Genomic DNA, 26,410 nt, shown 5'->3' with positions numbered 1-26,410 from the left:
AAAAATGTGGGAATTGTACAACTTGGAAAATATCCCATTCATTTCAATGGGAACTTCCTGGAAATTCGGGAATTTGGGAAAAAGCGGGATTTTAAAAAAAAATGATTAGGAGCATGAATGTCCTGAATGATCTGAATTGGTTGGTGTTGGAATTGTTTAAATCAGGCAAGAAATGTTGAAGTAGGTACAGTTTTTTAATTGAAAAATGGTTTTACGGAATTTCGGGAAAACCGGGAAATTTTCAAGTCCTTAAACCAACTTGTTTTTTTGTGACTGAATGTTTTGACAGTGGAACGGTTGAAATGGGTTGAAAAATGTGAAAAGAGCCATCGCACTAAAACAGGAACTCCTGAAAATTTGAACGTGGAAAAATATTTGTTTGAATTTCCAGGATGAATTGAATGTGTTGAAGGTGGAATGGTTTGAATGGGGTGAAGAATGTGGGAATTGTGGAAGTTTGAAAAATGGATAATTTATTTTGAATGGGGAAAATGTCCATAAAAACTGGGAATTCTACGAAATCCGGGAATTTTGCTTTAGAATATTTTGAAAATTTGTGAAATCCGGGAAAAGAGGGATTTTTTTTTTTTTTAAATGGTAAACAACTTGAATGTTCTGAATGAGTTAATGTTTGAAAAATGTGAAAAGAGCCATCGCACTAAAAAAGGCTGGAAATAAGTTCAGAAAAAAACAGGAACTCCTGAAAATTTGTCGGACGTGGAAAAATGTTTGTTTGAATTTCCAGGATGAATTGAAGGTGGAATGGTTTGAATTGGTTAAGAATGTGGGAATTGTGGAAGGTTGAAAAATGGATAATTCATTTTGAATGGGGAAAATGTCCATAAAAACTGGGAATTGTAGGAAATCCGGGAATTTTGCTTTAGAATACTTTGAAAATTTGTGAAATCGGGGAAAAGAGGGATTTTTTTTTGAAAATGGTAAACAACTTGAATGTTCTGAATGAGTTAATGTTTGAAAAATGTGAAAAGAGCCATCCATAAAAACTGGGAATTCTAGGACCTTTTCTGTGAACTGTTTACGACCTTTTCTTTGAACTGTTCTGTAACCAAAGGCGATGGCTGTTTACGACCCCCGTCCCTTAGAAGCAGCTGTTGCCATGTAATCAGTGAAAGTCCAAATAAAAGAGGAGGCGTACAATCTTTCGTCAGGGGCGTGGGACGACACTGTCCAAGGGTACAGTGTCTACGCGTCACTCCTCAATTGAGCCATATTTATTTCTGTCTCTGTTTAATTCCTTGCTTCTTGTCTTGTTTAATAGATGTCATCAGTGTTTGAACCTGACAAAATTATTGTATATCATTTATTAAACTCAAAAACCGTGGAGGAAGTTGGGCTGCGCAGGCTTCCTAGTGGCAGGTCTAGCTGCATTGAAGCCACAGACTGAAGATGATTGACAGATGGCCCACATAGACGCTGCATGATTGATGGCAGCCTCGCTGACCCCTGACCTTTATTTACATTATTCAGCCTCTGGCGCCGTTACGTTCCTTTTTTGACACGAAACAAAGCATGTATCTCCAAATTATTATTTTTTTATTCGGAAAAATACAAAAAGATGTGTTTTCACATTTTGCTTATTCCTTTCTATCTGTTGCCTTCTTCCAAAGTAGGAATTTCCCTCCTTTGACATGTTTTGAACTTTGTGATAAGGGACAAGCGGTAGAAAACGGATGGATGGATGGGTAAAAAAAGGAAAATCATAGCAAATGTTGGCTTTGTTTAAAAAAAAAAGGGGGCTTTGAAAAAAACTAAATATGAAAACAAAGAGCATTTTTGTCCAGATTGCTCGATACGATATTGATATTGGTCTGATATCAGGCAAAAAAAATCACATGATATCGGCTGGCATCCAAAATGTCCGATACAAGCAGTTCTGCAGCGTGTTTAAGTGTGCAAAGTTGGACAGCCAGTTCACTATTCTACTATCTATTTTAGTAAATCATTACAAAAGGTAAACTAGGAGCTAGCAGATACACAACAGCTAAGCACACAATAGCATATAAACTAAACATACGTAATAACAATTGAACAATATTGCAGTCTAAAGGAGCACATTTCTATGAGGGCTGTTGAAAGTCATTTACTGTACAAAAGGTAAACAAAGACGGCTGAAGGCTACCAAGAGCGAGCAGCTACACAACAGCTAAGCACACAATAGCATATAAACTAGACATACGTAAAAATATTTCAACAATATTGCAGTCTAAAAGCACATTTTTATAAGGGCTGTTGAAGTCATTTACTGTACAAAAGGTAAACACAGACGGCTAAAGGCTACTAAGAGCGAGCAGCTACACAACAGCTAAGCACACAATAGCACACAGGCTAGACATACGTAATATTAATTGAACAATATTGCAGTCTAAAGGAGCACATTTCTATGAGGGCTGCTGGAAGTCATTTACTGTACAAAAGGTGAACATGCTAGGCTAAAGGCTACTGAGAGCGAGCAGCTACACAACAGCTAAGCATACAATAGCATATAAAAAAGGCATACGTAAAAATATTTCAACAATATTGCAGTCTAAAAGCAAATTTTTATAAGGGCTGTTGAAGTCATTTACTGTACAAAAGGTAAACAAAGACGGCTGAAGGCTACCAAGAGCGAACAGCTACACAACAGCTAAGCACAATATAGCATATAAAAAAGGCATACGTAAAAATATTTCAACAATATTGCAGTCTAAAAGCAAATTTTTATAGGGGCTGTTGAAGTCATTTACTGTACAAAAGGTAAACACAGACGGCTAAAGGCTACTAAGAGTGAGCAGCTACACAACAGCTAAGTACATAATAGCACACAGGCTAGACATACGTAATATTAATTGAACAATATTGCAGTCTAAAGGAGCACATTTCTATGAGGGCTGCTGGAAGTCATTTACTGTACAAAAGGTGAACATGCTAGGCTAAAGGCTACTGAGAGCGAGCAGCTACACAACAGCTAAGCATACAATAGCATATAAAAAAGGCATACGTAAAAATATTTCAACAATATTGCAGTCTAAAAGCAAATTTTTATAGGGGCTGTTGAAGTCATTTACTGTACAAAAGGTAAACACAGACGGCTAAAGGCTACTAAGAGCGAGCAGCTACACAACAGCTAAGTACATAATAGCACACAGGCTAGACATACGTAATATTAATTGAACAATATTGCAGTCTAAAGGAGCACATTTCTATGAGGGCTGTTGGAAGTAATTTACTGTACAAAAGGTAAACACAGACGGCTAAAGGCTACTAAGAGCGAGCAGCTACACAACAGCTAAGCACACAATAGCATATAAACTAGACATACGTAAAAATATTTCAACAATATTGCAGTCTAAAAGCACATTTTTATAAGGGCTGTTGAAGTCATTTACTGTATAAAAGGTAAACACAGACGGCTAAAGGCTACTAAGAGCGAGCAGCTACACAACAGCTAAGTACATAATAGCACACAGGCTAGACATACGTAATATTAATTGAACAATATTGCAGTCTAAAGGAGCACATTTCTATGAGGGCTGTTGGAAGTCATTTACTGTACAAAAGGTAAACAAAGACGGCTAAAGGCTACTAAGAGCGAGCAGCTACACAACAGCTAAGTACATAATAGCACACGGGCTAGACATACGTAATATTAATTGAACAATATTGCAGTCTAAAGGAGCACATTTCTATGAGGGCTGTTGGAAGTCATTTACTGTACAAAAGGTGAACATGCTAGGCTAAAGGCTACTGAGAGCGAGCAGCTACACAACAGCTAAGCATACAATAGCATATAAAAAAGGCATACGTAAAAATATTTCAACAATATTGCAGTCTAAAAGCAAATTTTTATAGGGGCTGTTGAAGTCATTTACTCTACAAAAGGTAAACACAGACAGCTAAAGGCTACTAAGAGCGAGCAGCTACACAACAGCTAAGCACACAATAGCACACAGGCTAGACAAACATAATATTAATTGAACAATATTGCAGTCTAAAGGAGCACATTTCTATGAGGGCTGTTGGAAGTCATTTACTGTACAAAAGGTGAACAAGCTAGGCTAAAGGCTACTAGGAGCAAGCAGCTACACAACAGCTAAGCACACAATAGCATATAAAGCAAACATATTAATATTAATTGAATATTGCAATGTAAAACAGCACCCTTTTATAAGGGCTGTTAAAGTCATTTACTGTACAAAAGGTGAACATGCTCGGCCAAACGCTACTAGGAGCTAGCGGCTACCCAACAGCTAAGCACACAATAGCATATAAAGCAAACATATTAATATTAATTGAATATTGCAATGTAAAACAGCACCCTTTTATAAGGGCTGTTAAAGTCATTTGCTGTACAAAAGGTGAACACGCTCGGCCAAACGCTACTAGGAGCTAGCGGCTACCCAACAGCTAAGCACACAATAGCGCACAAGCTAGACATGCGTAATAACAACTGAACAATAATGCTGGCAATATAAACAAGTATCAAATAATTCTAGTTGCGTGTTTCTTACACACTGCAAAGTTTCCAAGGTAGGAGTGTATTTAAAAATATCCAGTAACAAATGTGTCCGCATCATTCGACTTACTGTCACGAGCTTAATTTAATACATTATTGTGGCCACTGGGTGTCGCCAAAAATACAATTACCACTCCGTTTCAACTTAAAGAGAGCATTAGTCCAAAGGTTAATTATAAATAGGTTAGTTTAGATCAGGGGACACCAACCTTTTTGAAACCAAGAGCTACTTCTTGGGTACTGATTAATGCGAAGGGCTACCAGTTTGATACACACTTAAATAAATTGCCAGAAATAGCCAATTTGCTCAATTTACATTTAACTCTATGTTATTATTAGTAATTAATGCTATGTTATTATTAATAATTAATTATATTTACACTTAATTGAACGGTTTAAAAGAGGAGAAAACACGAAAAAAATGACAATTAAATTTTGAAACATAGTTTATCTTCAATTTCGACTCTTTAAAATTCAACCAAAAAAAAGAAGAGAAAAACTAGCTAATTCGAATCTTTTTGAAAAATTTTTAAAAATAATTTATGGAACATCATTAGTAATTTTTCCTGATTAAGATTAATTTTAGAATTTTGATGACATGTTTTAAATAGGTTAAAATCCAATCTGCACTTTGTTAGAATATATAACACATTGGACCAAGCTATATTTCTAACAAAGAGAAATCATTATTTCTTCTAGATTTTACAGTTAAAATTTTTAAAAAGAATTTCAAAAGACTTTGAAGTAAGATTTAAATTTGATTCTACAGATTTTCTAGATTTGCCAGAATAATTTTTTTGTATTTTAATCATAATAAGTTTGAAGAAATATTTCACAAATATTCTTCGTCGAAAAAACAGAAGCTAAAATGAAGAATTAAATTAAAATGTATTTATTATTCTTTACAATAAAAAAAATAAATGTACTTGAACTTTGATTTAAATTGTCAGGAAAGAAAAGGATGGAATTTAAAAGGTAAAAAGGTATATGTGTTTAAAAATTCTAAAATAATTTTTAAGGTTGTATTTTTTCTCTAAAATTGTCTTTCTGAAAGTTATAAGAAGCAAAGTAAAACAATTAATGAATTTATTTAAACAAGTGAAGACCAAGTCTTTAAAATATTTTCTTGGATTTTCAAATTCTATTTGAGTTTTGTCTCTCTTAGAATGAAAAATGTCGGGCAAAGCGAGACCAGCTTGCTAGTAAATAAATACAATTTAAAAAATAGAGGCAGCTCACTGGTAAGTGCTGCTATTTGAGCTATTTTTAGAACAGGCCGGCGGGCTACTCATCTGGTCCTTACGAGCTACCTGGTGCCCGCGGGCACCGCGCTGGTGACCCCTGGTTTAGATCATTCCACTTGATCAAATAAAAAAAAATAAAAAAATAGTGCAACAAGTAATTGTTCTGATATCGTGGGTCAACTCTCAAGGCTGCGGAAATGCTGAAATTATAAATCTGGATACACGCTTGTTGTAAAAAAATTCAATAAAAAAAAGACAATAACCAAAGTGTATATTTAACAACAGTGAGTCTGTAGTTCCTTCTAGAAGCAATTCTGCCAATAGGATGGCTCTCAGTGGTGTTTGAGGATATTGAGTGATGGCTCTTTAAGAGAGCGTGCACGTGAAAACGTGCGCTCACAAGTTCATTTTCCATGACTGATAGCTGGCCCCCCCCGGCTCTCACTTTCTAATCAATAGCAGTATCACCTTTACTTATGGAAGATGTTGCCTCATTACGCCAGCAGCCCTGGCACCGCAAGGAGAGCCCCGGGTGAAGGTGTAATTAAAAAGGTAATCTCTTCCGCCGCGACACTCAGAAGTCTGCAGCATACTGGGTGTCACCAGCTGTGACATTGCAGCCTTTAGTGACAGTTAAGCTCCATTTATTATTTTTATTAGTCAAATACTGGAGCATCCTCACAGCACCACGGGGAGGAAACATTGACTTAGTGATTTTACAACAAACTTTTGGTCAAAGAATGTAAAACTTACTGATTTTATCACAAACTTGTTGTCAAAGAATGTCAGTTATTGATTTTATATCAAGCTTTTTGTCAAAGAATATAAACGTTCCTATTTTTATAACAAACTTTTGGTGAAAATATGAAAAACTTAATGATTTTATAACAAACTTTTAGTCAAAGAAAGTAAAACTTACTGATTTTATAACAAACTTTTTGTCAAAGAAAGTAAAACTTACTGATTTTATAACAAACTTTTGGTCAAAGAAAGTAAAACTTACTGATTTTATAACAAACTTTTTGTCAAAGAAAGTAAAGCTTACTGATTTTATAACAAACTTTTGGTCAAAGAATGTAAAAGTTATTGATTTATAACAAACTTTGTCAAAGAATATAAAAGTTACTGATTTTATAACAAACTTCTGGTGAAAAAATGAAAAACTTAATGATTTTATAACAAACTTTTTGTCAAAGAATGTAAAACTTACTGATTTTATATCAAACTTTTTGTCAAAGAATGTAAAACTTACTGATTTTATCACAAACTTTTTGTCAAAGAATATAAAAGTTACTGATTTTATAACAAACTTCTGGTGAAAAAATGAAAAACTTAATGATTTTATAACAAACTTTTTGTCAAATAATGTAAAACTTACTGATTTTATAACAAACTTTAGTCAAAGAAGGTAAAACTTTCTGATTTTATAACAAACTTTTGGTCAAAGAATGTAAAAGTTATTAATTTATAACAAACTTTTTGTCAAATAATATAAAACTTACTGATTATATGACAAAATGTTAGTAAAAGAATGTTAAAGGTATTGATTATATAACAACATTTTTGTCAAAGAATGTAAAACTTACTGATTTCATACCAAAGTTTTAGTCAAAGAATGTAAAACTTACTGATTTTACAACAAACTTTTAGTCAAAGAATGTAAAACTTACTGATTTTATCACAAACTTGTTGTCAAAGAATGTAAGTTATTGATTTTATATCAAACTTTTTGTCAAAAAATATAAAAGTTACTGATTTTATAACAAACTTCTGGTGAAAAAATGAAAAACTTAAGGATTTTATAACAAACTTTTTGTTAAATAATGTAAAACCTACTGATTTTATAACAAACTTTTTGTCAAAGAAAGTAAAACCTACTGATTTTATACCAAACTTTTTGTCAAAGAATATAAAACTTACTGATTGTATGACAAAATGTTAGTAAAAGAATGTTAAAGGTATTGATTTTATAACAAACTTTTAGTCAAAGAATGTAAAACTTATTGATTTCATACCAAAGTTATAGTCAAAGATTGTAAGTTATTGATTTTATACCAAACTTTTTGTCAAAGAATATAAAACTTACTGATTGTATGACAAAATGTTAGTAAAAGAATGTTAAACGTATTGATTTTATAACAAACTTTTTGTCAAAGAATGTAAAACTTACTGATTTTATATCAAACTTTGTCAAAGAATGTAAAACTTACTGATTTTATCACAAACTTGTTGTCAAAGAATGTAAGTTATTGATTTTATGCCACACTTTTTGTCAAAGAATGAAAAAGTTATTGATTTTATATCAAACTTTTTGTCAAAGAAAGTAAGTTATTTATTTCCTCCCAAACTTTTATTCAAAGAATGTAAAACTTACTGATTTAATAACAAACTTTTTCTCAAAGAATGTAAAACTTACTGATTTTATCACAAACTTGTTGTCAAAGAATGTAAGTTATTGATTTCATATCAAACTTTTTGTCAAATAATATAAAAGTTAATGATTTAATAACAAACTTTTGGTGAAAAAATGAAAAACTTAATGATTTTATAACAAACTTTTTGTCAAATGTAAAACTTACTGATTTTATAACAAACTTTAGTCAAAGAAGGTAAAAGTTATTGATTTTATAACAAACTTTTGGTCAAAGAATGTAAAAGTTATTAATTTTTAACAAACTTTTTGTCAAAGAATATAAAACTTACTGATTATATGACAAAATGTTAGTAAAAGAATGTTAAAGGTATTGATTATATAACAAAGTTTTAGTCAAAGAATGTAAAACTTATTGATTTCATACCAAAGTTATAGTCAAAGAATGTAAGTTATTGATTTTATAACAACATTTTAGTCAAAGAATGTAAAACTTATTGATTTCATACCAAAGTTATAGTCAAAGAATGTAAGTTATTGATTTTATACCAAACTTTTTGTCAAAGAATATAAAACTTACTGATTGTATGACAAAATGTTAGTAAAAGAATGTTAAAGGTATTGATTTTATAACAAACTTTTTGTCAAAGAATGTAAAACTTACTGATTTTATATCAAACTTTTTGTCAAAGAATGTAAAACTTACTGATTTTATCACAAACTTGTTGTCAAAGAATGTAAGTTATTGATTTTATATCAAACTTTTTGTCAAAGAATGAAAAAGTTATTGATTTTTATATCAAACTTTTTGTCAAAGAAAGTAAGTTATTTATTTCATCCCAAACTTTTATTCAAAGAATGTAAAACTTACTGATTTTGTATCAAACTTTTTGTCAAAGAATGTAAAACTTACTGATTTTATCACAAACTTGTTGTCAAAGAATGTAAGTTATTGATTTTATATCAAACTTTTTGTCAAAGAATGAAAAAGTTATTGATTTTTATATCAAACTTTTTGTCAAAGAAAGTAAGTTATTTATTTCATCCCAAACTTGTATTCAAAAATGTAAAACTTACTGATTTTATAACAAACTTTTTGTCAAAGAATGTAAAACTTACTGATGTTATCACAAACTTGTTGTCAAAGAATGTAAGTTATTGATTTCATATCAAACTTTTTGTCAAAGAATATAAAAATTAATGATTTAATAACAAACTTTTGGTGAAAAAATGAAAAACTTAATGATTTTATGACAAACTTTTTGTCAAATGTAAAACTTACTGATTTTATAACAAACTTTAGTCAAAGAAGGTAAAAGTTATTGATTTTATAACAAACTTTAGTCAAAGAAGGTAAAACTTACTGACTTTATAACAAACTTTTGGTCAAAGAATGTAAAAGTTATTGATTTATAACAAACTTTTTGTCAAATAATATAAAACTTACTGATTATATGACAAAATGTTAGTAAAAGAATGTTAAAGGTATTGATTTTATAACAAACTTTTAGTCAAAGAATGTAAAACTTATTGATTTCATACCAAAGTTATAGTCAAAGAATGTAAGTTATTGATTTTATACCAAACTTTTTGTCAAAGAATATAAAACTTACTGATTGTATGACAAAATGTTAGTAAAAGAATGTTAAAGGTATTGATTTTATAACAAACTTTTTGTCAAAGAATGTAAAACTTACTGATTTTATAACAAACTTTTTGTCAAAGAATGTAAAACTTATTGATTTCATACCAACGTTTTAGTCAAAGAATGTAAGTTATTGATTTTATGCCACACTTTTTGTCAAAGAATGAAAAAGTTATTGATTTTATAGCAAACTTTTTGTCAAAGAAAGTAAGTTATTTATTTCATCCCAAACTTTTATTCAAAGAATGTAAAAGTTACTGATTTTATAACAAACTTTTAGCCAAAGACTGTAAAACTTACTGATTTTATATCAAACTTTTTGTCAAAGAATGTAAAAGTTACTGATTTTATAACAAACTTTTTATCAAAGAATGAAAAACTTAATGATTTTATAACAAACTTTCTGTCAAATAATGTAAAACTTACTGATTTTATACCAAACTTCGTCACAGAATGTAAAACGTATTGATTTTATAACAAACTTTTGGTCAAAGAATGTAAAACTTATTGATTTTACACCAACGTTTTAGTCAAAGAATGTTAACATTATTTAATTCATACCAAACCTTAAGTGAAATAATGTAAAATATACTGATTTAATACCAATACAATTTTTTCAAATAACACTTTTTTAAATTTTTATTATTTATTTAATTTATACCAACAACCTTTTGTCAAAGAATGTAAACGCTATTGATTTTATACCAATACATGTTTGTAAAATAACACAAAAGTTATAGATTTTATACCAAACATTAAGTCAGACAAGGTCAAAGTTATTGATTTTATATCAATAACATTTAGTAAAAGAATGTAAAAGTTATGATTTTATGCCACATTTTTGATAAAACAAACTTCGCTTCATAAACGTACATTTTGCGTTCAGTTTTGTTTTCTTTCCAAAAATAAAAAATACATTAAAACACGCATCTCATAATGTGATTTCATCCCCAAAAATTATAAATTTTTTTTAAAAAATAAATCCTGACGGAACCAGATTTTTTACATATATCCATATTTAAGTGTTACTTCTTTTGTATCTCTTATAGTCATATTTTAATCAGCTAATGTTTCGTCTGGTACAAAGTGCTTGCATTACAAGTGTCCTTGCTGAGAGAGTCAGAGCGTTGAATATTCTCTCTGTTGAGACTCCCATAACATTCTTGAGATAAGGGAACAAAGCGGTGCTGGGCTAGGAGACAACAGGTGGGGAGGAGGGAGGGGAAGAGGGGGGTAGAACGGAATGTCTCTGGGGGGTGGGAGCGAGGGACGGATGGAAGAACACAGCACTTCAGTGGGTTTTGGGGGAGATCGATCTTAGCTGCGCGAGGGAACGCTTCTGTACTGGATTGGTCTCACGTTTATTGTCAAAGCTTTGAGAATAAACCACAAAATACCAACTACTGCCTGGTGATCAATTTAAACTTCAGCTTATGTGCCATAAAAAGAACTTGGGAGTGACCAGCAATTTAAAATCCCTGGGAGGAAGAGCTGGTCAACGCAACAATCCCCAAAATTTAAAGTGAGCTAACTGATTTTATGACAAAATGTTAGTAAAAGAATATTAAAGGTATTGATTTTTTATATTGATTTTGGGGGAGATTGATCTTAGCTGCGCGAGGGAACGCTTCTGTACTGGATTGGTCTCACGTTTATTGTCAAAGCTTTGAGAATAAACCACAAAATACCAACTACTGCCTGGTGATCAATTTAAACTTCAGCTTATGTGCCATAAAAAGAACTTGGGAGTGACCAGCAATTTAAAATCCCTGGGAGGAAGAGCTGGTCAACGCAACAATCCCCAAAATTTAAAGTGAGCTAACTGATTTTATGACAAAATGTTAGTAAAAGAATGTTAAAGGCATTGATTTTATATATTGATTTTGGGGGAGATCGATCTTAGCTGCGCGAGAGAACGCTTCTGTACTGGATTGGTCTCACGTTTATTGTCAAAGCTTTGAGAATAAACCACAAAATACAACTACTGCCTGGTGATCAATTTAAACTTCAGCTTATGTGCCATAAAAACAACTTGGGAGTGACCAGCAATTTAAAATCCCTGGGAGGAAGAGCTGGTCAACGCAACAATCCCCAAAATTTAAAGTGAGCTAACTGATTTTATGACAAAATGTTAGTAAAAGAATATTAAAGGTATTGATTTTTTATATTGATTTTGGGGGAGATTGATCTTAGCTGCGCGAGGGAACGCTTCTGTACTGGATTGGTCCCACGTTTATTGTCAAAGCTTTGAGAATAAACCACAAAATACCAACTACTGCCTGGTGATCAATTTAAACTTCAGCTTATGTGCCATAAAAAGAACTTGGGAGTGACCAGCAATTTAAAATCCCTGGGAGGAAGAGCTGGTCAACGCAACAATCCCCAAAATTTAATGTGAGCTAACGGATTTTATGACAAAATGTTAGTAAAAGAATGTTAAAGGTATTGATTTTATATATTGATTTTGGGGGAGATCGATCTTAGCTGCGCGAGAGAACGCTTCTGTACTGGATTGGTCTCACGTTTATTGTCAAAGCTTTGAGAATAAACCACAAAATACCAACTACTGCCTGGTGATCAATTTAAACTTCAGCTTATGTGCCATAAAAAGAACTTGGGAGTGACCAGCAATTTAAAATCCCTGGGAGGAAGAGCTGGTCAACGCAACAATCCCCCAAATTTAAAGTGAGCTCCTCCAATATATAAAAAAATCTGAAAAAAGCTACATAATATGTTTCCCTCTAAATCCCAAAACTAAAAAAAAAGCACTTATCTCCTTAATATTTTGTTGTTTTACATTAAAAAAGACTAAATTTTAGACCCGTTCTTTCCCAAAATGCTGTTCTTTGTATCTGGAAAAATGCAAAGCACGCGACTACATTATCTTATTTCTGATCTTCAAATCTGACATTTTTCAAAGGTGCCCCCCCCCAAAAAAAACATTTTTTCTTTTTCATCTGAAAAACCCCAAAAACATGTATCTGCGAATATTGCCTTTTTATTCCAAAACATGTATCTCCAAACGGATACGAAAACAAACAGCAACTTTTGGACACATGCTTCTTGATTTTTTTTATTTTTTTTTTATCACAAAAAAAAAATCACTGTGCCGGAATTCTTATTAATATTGATACTGTTGTTGATATTATTCATTTTTGTTTGACTACTTTTGGATTGTTTTGTGTCATGTGTGTGTGTCCTCTCAATTGCTCCGTTGATTGCTGTTCTGAATGCAGCAATTCAAATTTTGGAATTGGAATTGTATTATTATGGTATTATTTTGTTGGATTTGATTAATTCAAAATATTAAAAAAACAAAAAAAAAAACAACGTATTTTTCCCGAACTTGGAGACAGATGCTTTTCATCGGACCGACAATAACAAGACGTGTTGTTTTGGACATTGATATCATTTCTTTTTTATTAAGACAAGAACTCTTTATTGTTTTTTTTTTGTAAAAATGTCTATTTATGAACCAATACAAAATGTGTATGGGAATGTGGCGCTCCTCTCCTCCTTTAATACACACAAACATTTCCCAGGAACAGCAGAGAGACAAAATCTAGAAAATATGGAAGAAAAAAAAAAAATGACTCGGGTGACACAATTCAAACGTTTTTGGGGAGCGTCCAAAGGCGTGAACAGCAGTACGACAACTTTTGGGATTCCTTGTACAATTTGATGTCAACACAAAGCGGTACTTGTACATCGTATTACAGTGCGCCAAATACTAGTTAAGAAAATACAGAAAAGCATGTACAACATAGACGCCAAATATTTTGCGGTTTGGCTGGAAAACGACATCACGGCGCATTTTAACGTCCGACTTATCGGCTTCGACGTCCTTGCACTCGAACCTAAGGGCGTTACGATACAAAACAACAAAGTCAGGCCGGCTTTTGTGCGCCGAAGTACATTTTTGGTGGAATAAACACAACACGTAGTAGTTTACGATTTATTTCCAAATTATGCTCTCATTTTGTCATTTGAATAGCTTGAAAAGCCACGGAAATTCTCTTCACTCTGATGTGGACAACGTGAAGGAATCGGGTTCAGTTTCCGAACTGATCGCAAAGCGCTGTGGTCGGTAGTTGGGATTTTTTAAATACGAGGGGAAAAAAGTAAACAAATGCACCCAAATAACACAATAATTCTTTAGTATTGGCCCCATTTGTCAGCATTTACCTTACACACGAAACGTGACGAATAATGGGCCCACTATCCACTAGGGCTGTGAATATTTGGGCACCGCAAGATTCGATTCTTGGGGGAAAACAATTTGATTCAGAATCGAGTCTCGATTTAAAACGATTCTTGATTCAAAATCCAGTATGGCGCCATTCGTCAGCATTTACCTGACACACGAAACGTGACGAATAAAGAGCCCACTAGCCACTAAGGCTGTGAATATTTGGGCACCACACGATTCGATTCTTGGGGGAAAACAATTTGATTCAGAATTGAGTCTCGATTTGAAACGATTCTTTATTCAAAATACATTAATACAGTATGGCTATATTCGTCAGCATTTACCCGACACATGAAACGTGACGAATAAAGGGCGCATTATCCACTAGGGCTGTGAATATTTGGGCACCGCCCGATTCGATTCCTGGCGGCAACAATTTGAATCAGAATCGATTCTCGAGTAAAAACGATTCTTGATTCAAAATACGGGAATACAGTATGGCCCCATTCGTCACCATTTACCTGACACATGAAACGTGACGAATAAAGGGTGCACTAGCCACTAGGGCTGTGAATGATTGGGCACCGCACGATTCGATTCTTGGGGGAAAACAATTTGATTCAGAATCGAGTCTCCATTTAAAACGATTCTTGATTCAAAATCCAGTATGGCGCCATTCGTCAGCATTTACCCGACACACGAAACGTGACGAATAAATGGTGCAGTAGCCACTAGGGCTGTGAATATTTGGGCACCACACGATTCGATTCTTGGGGGAAAAAAATTTGATTCAGAATCGAGTCTCCATTTAAAACGATTATTTTTTTCAAAATACAGTATGGCGCCATTCGTCAGCATTTACCCGACACACGAAACGTGACGAATAAAGGGTGTACTATCCACTAGGGCTGTGAATATTTGGGCACCGCACGATTCGATTCTTGGGGGAAAACAATTTGATTCAGAATCGAGTCTCCATTTGAAACGATTCTTTATTCAAAATCCATTAATACAAAATGGCTATATTCGTCAGCATTTACCCGACACACGAAACGTGACGAATAAAGGGCGCACACTCCACTAGGGCTGTGAATATTTGGGAACCGCACGATTCGATTCTTGGAGGAAAACAATTTGATTCAGAATCAAGTTTCGATTTAAAACGATTCTTGATTCAAAATCCAGTATGGCGCCATTCGTCAGCATTTACCCGACACATGAAATGTGACAAATAAAGGGTGCACTAGCCACTAGGGCTGTGAATATTTGGGCACCACACGATTCGATTCTTGGGGGAAAACAATTTGATTCAGAATCGAGTCTCGATTTAAAACGATTCTTGATTCAAAATCCAGTATGGCGCCATTCGTCAGCATTTACCCGACACACGAAACGTGACGAATAAAGAGCCCACTATCCACTAGGGCTGTGAATATTTGGGCACCGCAAGATTCGATTCTTGGGGGAAAACAATTTGATTCAGAATCGAGTCTCGATTTAAAACGATTCTTGATTCAAAATCCAGTATGGCGCCATTCGTCAGCATTTACCCGACACACGAAACGTGACGAATAAAGAGCCCACTATCCACTAGGGCTGTGAATATTTGGGCACCGCAAGATTCGATTCTTGGGGGAAAACAATTTGATTCAGAATCGAGTCTCGATTTAAAACGATTCTTGATTCAAAATCCAGTATGGCGCCATTCGTCAGCATTTACCCGACACACGAAACGTGACGAATAAAGAGCCCACTATCCACTAGGGCTGTGAATATTTGGGCACCGCAAGATTCGATTCTTGGGGGAAAACAATTTGATTCAGAATCGAGTCTCGATTTGAAACGATTCTTTATTCAAAATCCATTAATACAGTATGGCTATATTCGTCAGCATTTACCCGACACATGAAACGTGACGAATAAAGGGCGCACTATCCACTAGGGCTGTGAATATTTGGGCACCACACGATTCGATTCCTGGGGGAAACTATTTGAATCAGAATCGATTCTCGAGTAAAAACAATTCTTGATTCAAAATACTGGAATACAGTATGGCTATATTCGTCACCATTTACCTGACACATGAAACGTGACGAATAAAGGGTGCACTAGCCACTAGAGCTGTGAATGATTGGGCACTGCACGATTCGATTCTTGGGGGAAAACAATTTGATTTAGAATCGAGTCTTAATTTAAAACGATTCTTGATTCAAAATCCAGTATGGCGCCATTCGTCAGCATTTACCCGACACACGAAACGTGACGAATAAAGGGCGCACTATCCACTAGGGCTGTGAATATTTGGGTACTGCCCGATTCAATTCCTGGGGGCAACAATTTGATTCAGAATCGATTCTCGAGTAAAAACGATTCTTGATTCAAAATACGGGAATACAGTATGGCGCCATTCGTCAGCATTTACCCGACACACGAAACGTGACGAATAAAGAGCCCACTATCCACTAGGGCTGTGAATATTTGGGCACCGCAAGATTCGATTCTTGGGGGAAAACAATTTGATTCAGAATCGAGTCTCGATTTGAAACGATTCTTTATTCAAAATCCATTAATACAGTATGGCTATATTCGTCAGCATTTACCCGACACATGAAACGTGACGAATAAAGGGCGCACTATCCACTAGGGCTGTGAATATTTGGGCACCACACGATTCGATTCCTGGGGGAAACTATTTGAATCAGAATCGATTCTCGAGTAAAAACAATTCTTGATTCAAAATACTGGAATACAGTATGGCTATATTCGTCACCATTTACCTGACACATGAAACGTGACGAATAAAGGGTGCACTAGCCACTAGGGCTGTGAATGATTGGGCACTGCACGATTCGATTCTTGGGGGAAAACAATTTGATTTAGAATCGAGTCTTAATTTAAAACGATTCTTGATTCAAAATCCAGTATGGCGCCATTCGTCAGCATTTACCCGACACACGAAACGTGACGAATAAAGGGCGCACTATCCACTAGGGCTGTGAATATTTGGGTACTGCCCGATTCAATTCCTGGGGGCAACAATTTGATTCAGAATCGATTCTCGAGTAAAAACGATTCTTGATTCAAAATACGGGAATACAGTATGGCCCCATTCGTCAGCATTTACCCGACACACGAAACGTGACGAATAAAGAGCCCACTATCCACTAGGGCTGTGAATATTTGGGCACCGCAAGATTCGATTCTTGGGGGAAAACAATTTGATTCAGAATCGAGTCTCGATTTGAAACGATTCTTTATTCAAAATCCATTAATACAGTATGGCTATATTCGTCAGCATTTACCCGACACATGAAACGTGACGAATAAAGGGCGCACTATCCACTAGGGCTGTGAATATTTGGGCACCGCCCGATTCGATTCCTGGCGGCAACAATTTGAATCAGAATCGATTCTCGGGTAAAAACGATTCTTGATTCAAAATACTGGAATACAGTATGGCCATATTCGTCACCATTTACCTGACACATGAAACGTGACAAATAAAGGGCGCAGTAGCCACTAGGGCTGTGAATGATTGGGCACAGCACGATTTGATTCTTGGGGGAAAACAATTTGATTCAGAATCGAGTCTCCATTTAAAACGATTCTTGATTCAAAATACAGTACGGCGCCATTCGTTAGCATTTACCCGACACGAAACGTGACGAATAAAGGGCGCACTCTCCACTGGGGCTGTGAATATTTGGGCACGGCACGATTCCATTGATTCGATTTTTGGGGTTAACAATTCGATTCAGAATCGATTCTCGACTTAAAAGGATTCCCGATTCAAAATCAGTACTTTTTCAACAACATTGTGTGCTAGTTCTAGAATTAACTACGTTCCTCCATAAGATAGATAAACAGCTCTTAAAAGAAAAAAATGGTTTTGCTTGATAAAATTTGACCTAAACATTTACCAAAGTGATTGTAGAGAAAAAAAATTAAATAAAAATATTTTTTTGGATTTTTTAAAATTGATTCAGAATCGTTACACATAACAATCGCGATTAATTTGAATTTTTAAATTTTTTTTTACACCCCTACTATCCAATTTAGCCGCCAGATGGCAGTAGAGTGTCGAATATCTGAAAATGTTTTTTTTGTGGCAATCCCAACTCTGACCACAGCGTGTGGAGTGGCGCTTTCCATCATTTTCTGCAGACTGCATTGCAAAATGATCGAGATCCGCCCGGGAACGGGGTCGCATACACCCGTTTCCAACGGTACATGCGGACAAAAATAAACAAACGCCGGCAAACAACATAATAATTATACGATATCGGGGAAATTTGGTTTGAATTGATCGGCTTTTCGAATGTCACTGTCAAGACGTGGTCGTTTCAAATGGAAGCTGTCATGTGCGCTCGTGCTCAAAAAGACAGATCGTGATTCTCGTAAAGCAACAATAAAAACGTAGCTAATAATAAGAAGAAGAAGAACTGTTATATCGGACATTACCAGACCAAAAAAACCTTCAAACATCAAACCGTTACCCGACCCTAGCAAGTACGTAACAAACACAAAAAAACGGCGTAGAGAGTTACAACTCCTTTTCAGAAAAGTGCACGACTCGAAGGGGAAAGTCGGGGGTTGTGTGACGAGGAGTTAAAGCTATCGTACGAATGACCGAACTTCCACAACACACGAGTAAAGTACGAAGTGGTGAACGTGTCCGCACAGTCAGCAAAAAGTAATCATTTCCCAATAACACGCCACTGTCAGCCATTTTACTTTGAGGTTTATATACATTTTTTTTAAGCTATTTTCAAATACGTGCTTAGTTATTTTCTATTGTTTTACGAATAATAGAAAACAAGCATTTTAAAGTTTAGATTTTTGTATTATTGGTCTGAAAAAATAAATCTGCAAATAAGAATATTGTGTTACCGCCACAATTGTAGTTATTTTTATTCCAAATGCATGCTAAACTAAATTTTGAAGATCTTTTTATGAAAAAAACGTAAAAATAATCGTTAGTTTTGTCGCCATGATTCCAGAGTTTGCTTCTATTTTAGCTGAAATAAAAAAAAGACGTGTCTCGACTTTTTCACTTTTCCCTCGTTTTTCTCTTCAAGTTTTTGCATCTTCTAATCCTAAATATGTAACACATATTTCTTGAACAAAATACTTCAAATGTTTGTGTTATTTACGAAGTTTAACATTTTTTATTTTTATCCGAAACATGTAAAACATGTATCTCCGAAGGTTATTTTTCCTAAAATTTTAAGTTGTCACCGAATTTTAAATTTGTATTTCTTGTAATTCAAAATAGGCAAAACATAGCTCTCGAAGAAAATCTTCCGATTTTTGTGTTACTTTGAAGTTTCAAAAGTTTCCTTTCCTTTAATCTGAAATATGTGAAACATGTATCGCCAAATGTTACTTTTTTCAGATTTTGTGTTATTTTTAAATGCACAGCTTTTCTTGTAATCTTAAAAAATGTGAAACATAACTCGGAAAAAAAATAAATCTAATTTTTGTGTTACTTATTAAGTTTAAAAAAATGCTCCTTCTTTTTATCCGAAACATGTAAAACATGTATCTCCAAATGTCATTTTTCCTAAAATTTTAGGTTATCATCGAATTTTAAATTTGTATTTCTTGTAATCCAAAATACACAGAACACAGTTCTCGAAAAAAATCTTCCGATTGTTGTGTTACTTTGAAGTTTCAAAAGTTTCCTTTCCTTTAATCTGAAATATGTGAAACATGTATCGCCAAATGTTACTTTTTTCAGATTTTGTTTTATTTTTAAATGTACAGTTTTTCTTCTAATCTTACATTTTTTTTAAACATAACTCGAAATGTTTTTTTTCTAATTTTTGTGTTATTTATGAAGTTTCAAAAATGTTCCTTCTTTTTATCCGAAACATGTAAAACATGTATCTCCAAATGTTATTTTTCCTAAAATTTTAAGTTATCACCGAATTTTTAATTTGTATTTCTTCTAATCCAAAATACACAAAACATAGTTCTCGAAAAAAATCTTCCAATTTTTGTGTTACTTTTAAGTTTCAAAAGTTTCCTTTCCGTTAATCTGAAATATGTGAAACATGTATCGCCAAATGTTACTTTTTTCAGATTTTGTGTTATTTTTAAATATACAGCTTTTCTTGTAACCTTAAAAAATGTGAAACATAACGTGGAAAAAAAAAAAATCACATTTTTGTGTTACTTATTAAGTTTAAAAAAATGCTCCTTCTTTTTATCCGAAACATGTAAAACATGTATCTCCAAATGTTATTTTTCCTAAAATTTTAACTTATCACCGAATATTAAATTTGTATTTCTTCTAATCCAAAATACACAAAACATAGTTCTCGAAAAAAATCGTCCGATTTTTGTGTTACTTTGAAGTTTCAAAAGTTTCCTTTCCTTTAATCTGAAATATGTGAAACATGTATCGCCAAATGTTACTTTTTTCAGATTTTGTGTTATTTTTAAATGTACAGTTTTTCTTGTAATCTTAAAAAATGTGAAACATAACTCGGAAAAAAAAAAAATCTAATTTTTGTGTTACTTATTAAGTTTCAAAAATGTTCCTTCTTTTTATCCGAAACATGTGAAACATGTATCTCCAAATGTCATTTTTCCCAAAGTTTTGGGTTACCACCGATGTTTTAATTTGTTTTTTTTCTAATCCAAAATACGCAAAACATACTTCTCGAAAAAAATCTTCCAATTTTTGTATTACTTTGAACTTTCAAAAGTTTTGTTTCTTTTAATCTGAAATATGTGAAACATGTATCGCCAAATGTTACTTTTTTCAGATTTTGTGTTATCTTCAAATTTACAGTTTTTCTTTCTTCTAATCTGAAATGTGCAAAATATACTTATAATTTTTTTTATTGAAGTTGTTCTGTCACTTACGAAGTTTCAAAAAAAAATTTTTTTTTATCAAAGTATGTGAAACATGTATCTCCAAATGTTACTTTTTTCAGATTTGGTGTTTTCTTCAAATTTACAGTTTTTGTTCTAATCTGAAAAAATTTAAAACATAACTCCGAAAAATAGTCACATTTTTGTGTTACTTACGAAGTTTCAAAAATGTTCCTTTTTATCCAAAACATGTATCTCCAAATGTTATTTTTCCTCAAATTTTGGGTTATCACTGAATTTAAATTTTTTCTTTCTTCTAATCAAAAATACACAAAACATACTTATTGAAAAAAATCTTCCAATTGTTGTATTACTTTGAAGTTTCAAAATGTTCTTTCTTTTAATCTGAAATATGTGAAACATGTATCGCCAAATGTTACTTTTTTCTCATATTTTGTGTTATCTTCAAATTTTCACAGTTTTTCTGTCTTCTAATCTGAAATATTCAAAACATAATTAGAAACAAAAAAAATCTAATTTTTGTGTTATTTACGACGTTTCAAAAGTTTCCTTTCCTTTAACTTGAAATATGTGAAACATGTATCTTCAAATTTAAAGTTTTTCTTCTAATCTGAATTTTTTTTAAATACTTCGTAAATTACAGAACAATTTCAATTTTTTTCCCAAAGTTTCAAAACTTTTTTCTTTTTATCAAAGTATGTGAAACATGTATCTCCAAATGTAACTTTTTTCCAGATTTTGTGTTAACTTCAAATTTACAGTTTTTCTTCTAATCTGAAAAAATGTAAAACATAATAACTCAGAAAAAAATATTCACATTTTTGTGTTACTTACGAAGTTTTAAAAGTGTTCTTCCTTTTTATCCGAAACATGTAAAACATGTATCTCCAAATGTTATTTTTCCGAAAATGTTGTGTTATCACCAAATTTAGAATTTTTCTTTCTTCTAATCCAAAATACGCAAAACATACTTCTCGAAAAAAATATTCACATTTTTGTATTACGTTGAAGTTTCTTGTTTCTTTCTTTTAATCTGAAATATGTGAAACACGTATCGCCAAATGTTACTTTTTTCCGATTTTGTGTTCAGTTTTTCTTTCTTCTAATCTGAAGTACGCAAAACATACTTCTCGAAAAAAATCTTCCAATGTTTGTGTTACTTTTAACTTTCAAAAGTGTTCTTTCTTTTAATCGAAAATATGTGAAACATGTATCGCCAAATAAATGTTACTTTTTTTTCTCAGATTTTGTGTTATCTTTAAATTTTCAGTTTTTCTTTCTTCTAATCTAAAATATAAAAAAAAAAAACTAAAACAAATGTTTCTGTTACCTACAAAGTTTCAAAAGTTTTTTCTTTTTATCAAAATGTGTAGAACACGTATTGCCAAATTTTACTTTTTTCGCAGATTTTGTGTTCTCAGAATTTTCCGTTTTTTTCTCTTATATTCCGAAATATGTAAAACATGTACGTATCTCCAAATTGTGCTACAAATTTTGTATTTTTATTCCGATCTATTCCAAAAACCTGTACACAATTAAAAAAGCCACACTTTTTTGTTTGACTTTAATGGTATTTTTGTCTAATTTACGTAAAATAACGTTAAACATTTTTTAACGCATTTTTGGGGCCTTTTTGCTCTTGCTTCGTTACAATGTTTTCAAGTTTCAAGCAGATCACAACTGCCGCAAAATAACGCCGTCCAATAAAACGCTTTTGAATTTTGCAATTTTTTTCCAGAATCACAACAAATAAGTACGTTTTTCTTTTTCCAAAAAAAGACAACATTTGGAGAAACATGCTCGTCAGCTACGACAGTCAATGTGAAATTAGAGTCCGGTGCGATTTTTCCGAGTAACAAGATGATCAAGATTTGTTCGGCATGCTACGATAACACATTTGATTTGGTGACATTCGGAAGCTAGTGCCTTCTCGCGTATTAAAGTTCCATTTATGACTTATGACTTTTGGTGATCGTCTGAGCTTCGTAAAAAAAAACAAATGGCAAATTTTACTTTTTTCGCAGATTTTGTGTTCTCAGAATTTTCCGTTTTTTTCTCTTATATTCCGAAATATGTAAAACATGTACGTATCTCCAAATTGTGCTAAAAATGTTGTCTTTTTATTCCGATCTATTCTAAAAACCTGTAGACAATTAAAAAAGCCACACTTTTTTGTTTGATTTTAATGGTATTTTTGTCTAATTTACGTAAAATAACGTTAAACATTTTTTAACGCATTTTTGGGGCCTTTTTGCTGTTGCTTCGTTACAATGTTTTCACGTTTCAAGCAGACCACAACTGCCGCAAAATAACGGCGTCCAATAAAACGCTTTTGAATTTTGCAAATTTTTTCCAGAATCACAACAAATAAGTACGTTTTTCTTTTTCCAAAAAAAGACAACATTTGTAGAAACATGCTCGTCAGCTACAACAGTCAATGTGAAATTAGAGTCCGGTGCGATTTTTCCGAGTAACAAGATGATCAAGATTTGTTCGGCATGCTACGATAACACATTTGATTTGGTGACATTCGGAAGCTAGTGCCTTCTCGCGTATTAAAGTTCGATTTATGACTTATGACTTTTGGCGATCGTCTGAGCTTCGTTAAAAAAAAAAAAAAAACGTAATAAAATTTGCTCTGGCAGGCGATACACGTAAAGCAAGAAATGGGTTGCGGACGTTAATGTGAGCGAAACTATAACGATGTGGGCAAAAATGGATCGAATTAAAATGGAAAATGAGCATGACGACAATAACAATAATTACCATGACAACAATAATAATCACCATAGCCGTTCTATTTCTAGGAATCTGTAAAAAATAGTTTGTCGTAAGGATTTGTGTATAATACATCGACTTGCTATTTACTTTTGTATGAGTTGTGAGATGACGATCGGGCGGCCATTTTTCGAAACAAAAATTTTAACGTCAACGTATTTTTGCCTTCCTACTGGCAAACAAAGAAAAAAAACCCCTCTGAATCGAAAATGCACTCGAGCGTGAATGTGTCGGTTTAAGAAAAGGAGGGATTCTAAAACGTTCGTCTTTTGCTGCCTTCAGTCTAAACGGGTGTTGTTGATCGTGAGGGGGCGGGGCATCTACAAGTCCATCACTTCTTCATTATTATGTACAATAATGGTAAAGCATTCCATGCATTTGTCATCACAGTATACTGGAGTCTTGGTACGCAGGCGACACGTCTTAGGGGAGGAGTCGCGTCACCTTGAAACCCTCGTGACAGAAACACCACAACGGGAAAGGGGGCGGGGTTATTATGCACACACGACGACAAAAAAATAAAAAAATTAAAATTAAATAAAAACCCGAACAAGGCACAGAATTTTCTGCAAAAATGTTTGGACTGGACAACAAGGGGGGGGAAAAAAAGGTGTGGCTGAGAGGGAGGGCGGTGAAGAAGCGCTCTACAGTGATTTCTGGCACCCCACCCCCGCCTGCTTCCTAAAAACTGTCCGTTTTTGATTACTATTATTATTTTTTTTGAAACACACAAAAACATTCCACCTACATCTGCGGACTAGACTAGACAAAAGAACTGTGTCTTTCCTCCCATCTTGGATCTCCTCTCAAAAACCCCAACCCCCTCCCTCCCTCCCTCCCTCCCCCCCTACCTCCAGAAAGGGCCGTGTCCGATAAAGTGGACACTAAAAGATGCGGGGGGTGGGGTGGTCCTGCTTTGATTAGATGTAGTACTCCTTCTTCTCGTCAGAGTTGGTGTGGCCCCCCTCGGCGTTGATGATGGCCGTGTCGGCGTCTGCGGCGTCGTCCGCCCCTTTGGCTTCGTGCGTGAAGTAGGTACCTGAGGAGGATGTCACAGAGGATGAGAGAGCGCCACTTAAAAAAAAACACGCACATCTTCCGCCATGGCGCCGTCTAACGTGAACTGTGATTAAAAGTCGCAATCTGATTCCGAAAAACATTAAACATTAAAAATGAGAGATGTCCGATAATGGCTTTTTTTGCCGATATTCCGATATTGTCCAACTCTTAATTACAGATTCCGATATCAACCGATACCGATATATACAGTCGTGGAATTAACACATTATTATGCCTAATTTTGTTGTGATGCATTAAACAAAATAAATCAATTAAAGTTATTAAAGACTAAAACTAGTATGCATGCATCTTAAAAAAGGCTTTTTTAAAAAGAAGGATTTTTAAGCCTTTTTTTAAAAGCATCCACAGTCTGTGGTGCCCTCAGGTGGTCAGGGAGAGCGTTCCACAGACTGGAAGCGGCGGAGCAGAAAGTGAATGAATGTTTATAACGGAATACATTTACATAAAAATTTGTTTTCTTTTGTATTATTTTTTTTTTTAATGAATTTAAGTAACGTTTATGACAACCTTTTTCCAAAACACAATATAGAATGTGAGATATAAGAGGATAATGCATACATTTGTCATTTGTTTTCAAAACGGCTACAAAAAAGTGGGACCCCCAAAATTTACCGTGGGACCCCATTTAGAAAATTCCTAGCGCCAACACTGATGGAGTATTGGTGCGTGCAAAACAGGAGCAGGTGGCTGTGGCCTGCGGGCCGGTTCTAATACTAATCAAATATCATCCCGGGGGCCATAGATAATTCATTCGCGGATCGGATCTGGCCCTCGGGCTTTGACTTTGACACCCCTGTGCTAAAACCTCTTTGTTTAGAAGCTACATACATTAAATGCTCTTTGTTTATGCACATAATAAATATTAATGAAGTGTTTGGATGTTTTCATTAAATCAATGTACTCAGGCACACAATGTTTATTTTTTTGAAATCTCTTTTAAAACTACATTGATGTTATTTTTCGATCTGTTTTTTTTTTTTTTTTTTTTTTTTACAAATAAAGACATTTAAAAAAAAAAAAATTGAATTATGAATGACAATTTTTTTTAATTACAATTTAAATAACTATTTAAACTTTTAGCCCTTGTGTGGTGTTCGGGTCTGTGGGACCCGTTTTCATTTTTTATTCAAAGAAAAATGATACCTATTAATTAATTTTTCAAACTGAGACTCTTTTCCAGATTTTGTGTTATCTTAAAATTTACAGTTTTTCTTCTGATCTGAAAAAATGTAAAACATAACTCAGAAAAAATTTTCACATTTTTGTGTTATTTACAAAGTTTCAAAAATGTTCTTCCTTTTTATCCGAAACATGTAAAACATGTATCTCCAAATGTTATTTTTCCGAAATTTTTGGGTTATCACCAAATTTAGAAATTTTCCTGCTTCTAATCCAAAATACGCAAAACATAGTTCTCGAAAAAAATATTCACATTTTTGTATTACGTTGAAGTTTCAAGTTTTCTTTCTTTTAATCTGAAATATGCCAAATAAATGTTACTTTTTTTTCTCAGATTTTGTGTTATCTTAAAATTTTCACAGTTTTTCTTTTTTTCTAATCTGAAATATTTAAAAAAAAAACTAAAACAAATGTTTCTGTTACCTACAAAGTTTCAAAAGTTTTTTATTTTTATCAAAATGTGTAGAACACGTATTGGCAAATTTTACTTTTTTCGCACATTTTGTGTTCTCAGAATTTTCCGTTTTCTTCTCTTATATTCCAAAATATGTAAAACATGTACGTATCT

The 26,410-nt window shown here is 33.4% G+C and overlaps 1 protein-coding gene across 2 annotated transcripts in view; it reads right to left on the bottom strand.

The window, feature by feature from the left end:
• Positions 1-13,100: 13,100 nt before the first annotated feature.
• The window catches only part of LOC133651096 (cell adhesion molecule 1-like), a 1,249,207-nt gene continuing 1,235,897 nt past the window's right edge, over positions 13,101-26,410 (bottom strand). For both annotated transcript variants that reach the window (XM_062049037.1, XM_062049038.1), the window contains one exon: positions 13,101-24,622. In XM_062049037.1, the coding sequence (XP_061905021.1) occupies positions 24,504-24,622 (119 nt within the window). In that variant the 3' untranslated portion in view covers positions 13,101-24,503. The remainder of the gene's footprint in view (positions 24,623-26,410) is intronic.

This window comes from Entelurus aequoreus, linkage group LG05, assembly GCF_033978785.1.
Source record: "Entelurus aequoreus isolate RoL-2023_Sb linkage group LG05, RoL_Eaeq_v1.1, whole genome shotgun sequence".
In the NCBI taxonomy this organism is placed as follows: Eukaryota; Metazoa; Chordata; class Actinopteri; order Syngnathiformes; family Syngnathidae; genus Entelurus; species Entelurus aequoreus.
This window is presented reverse-complemented; position numbering and strand designations above follow the sequence as displayed.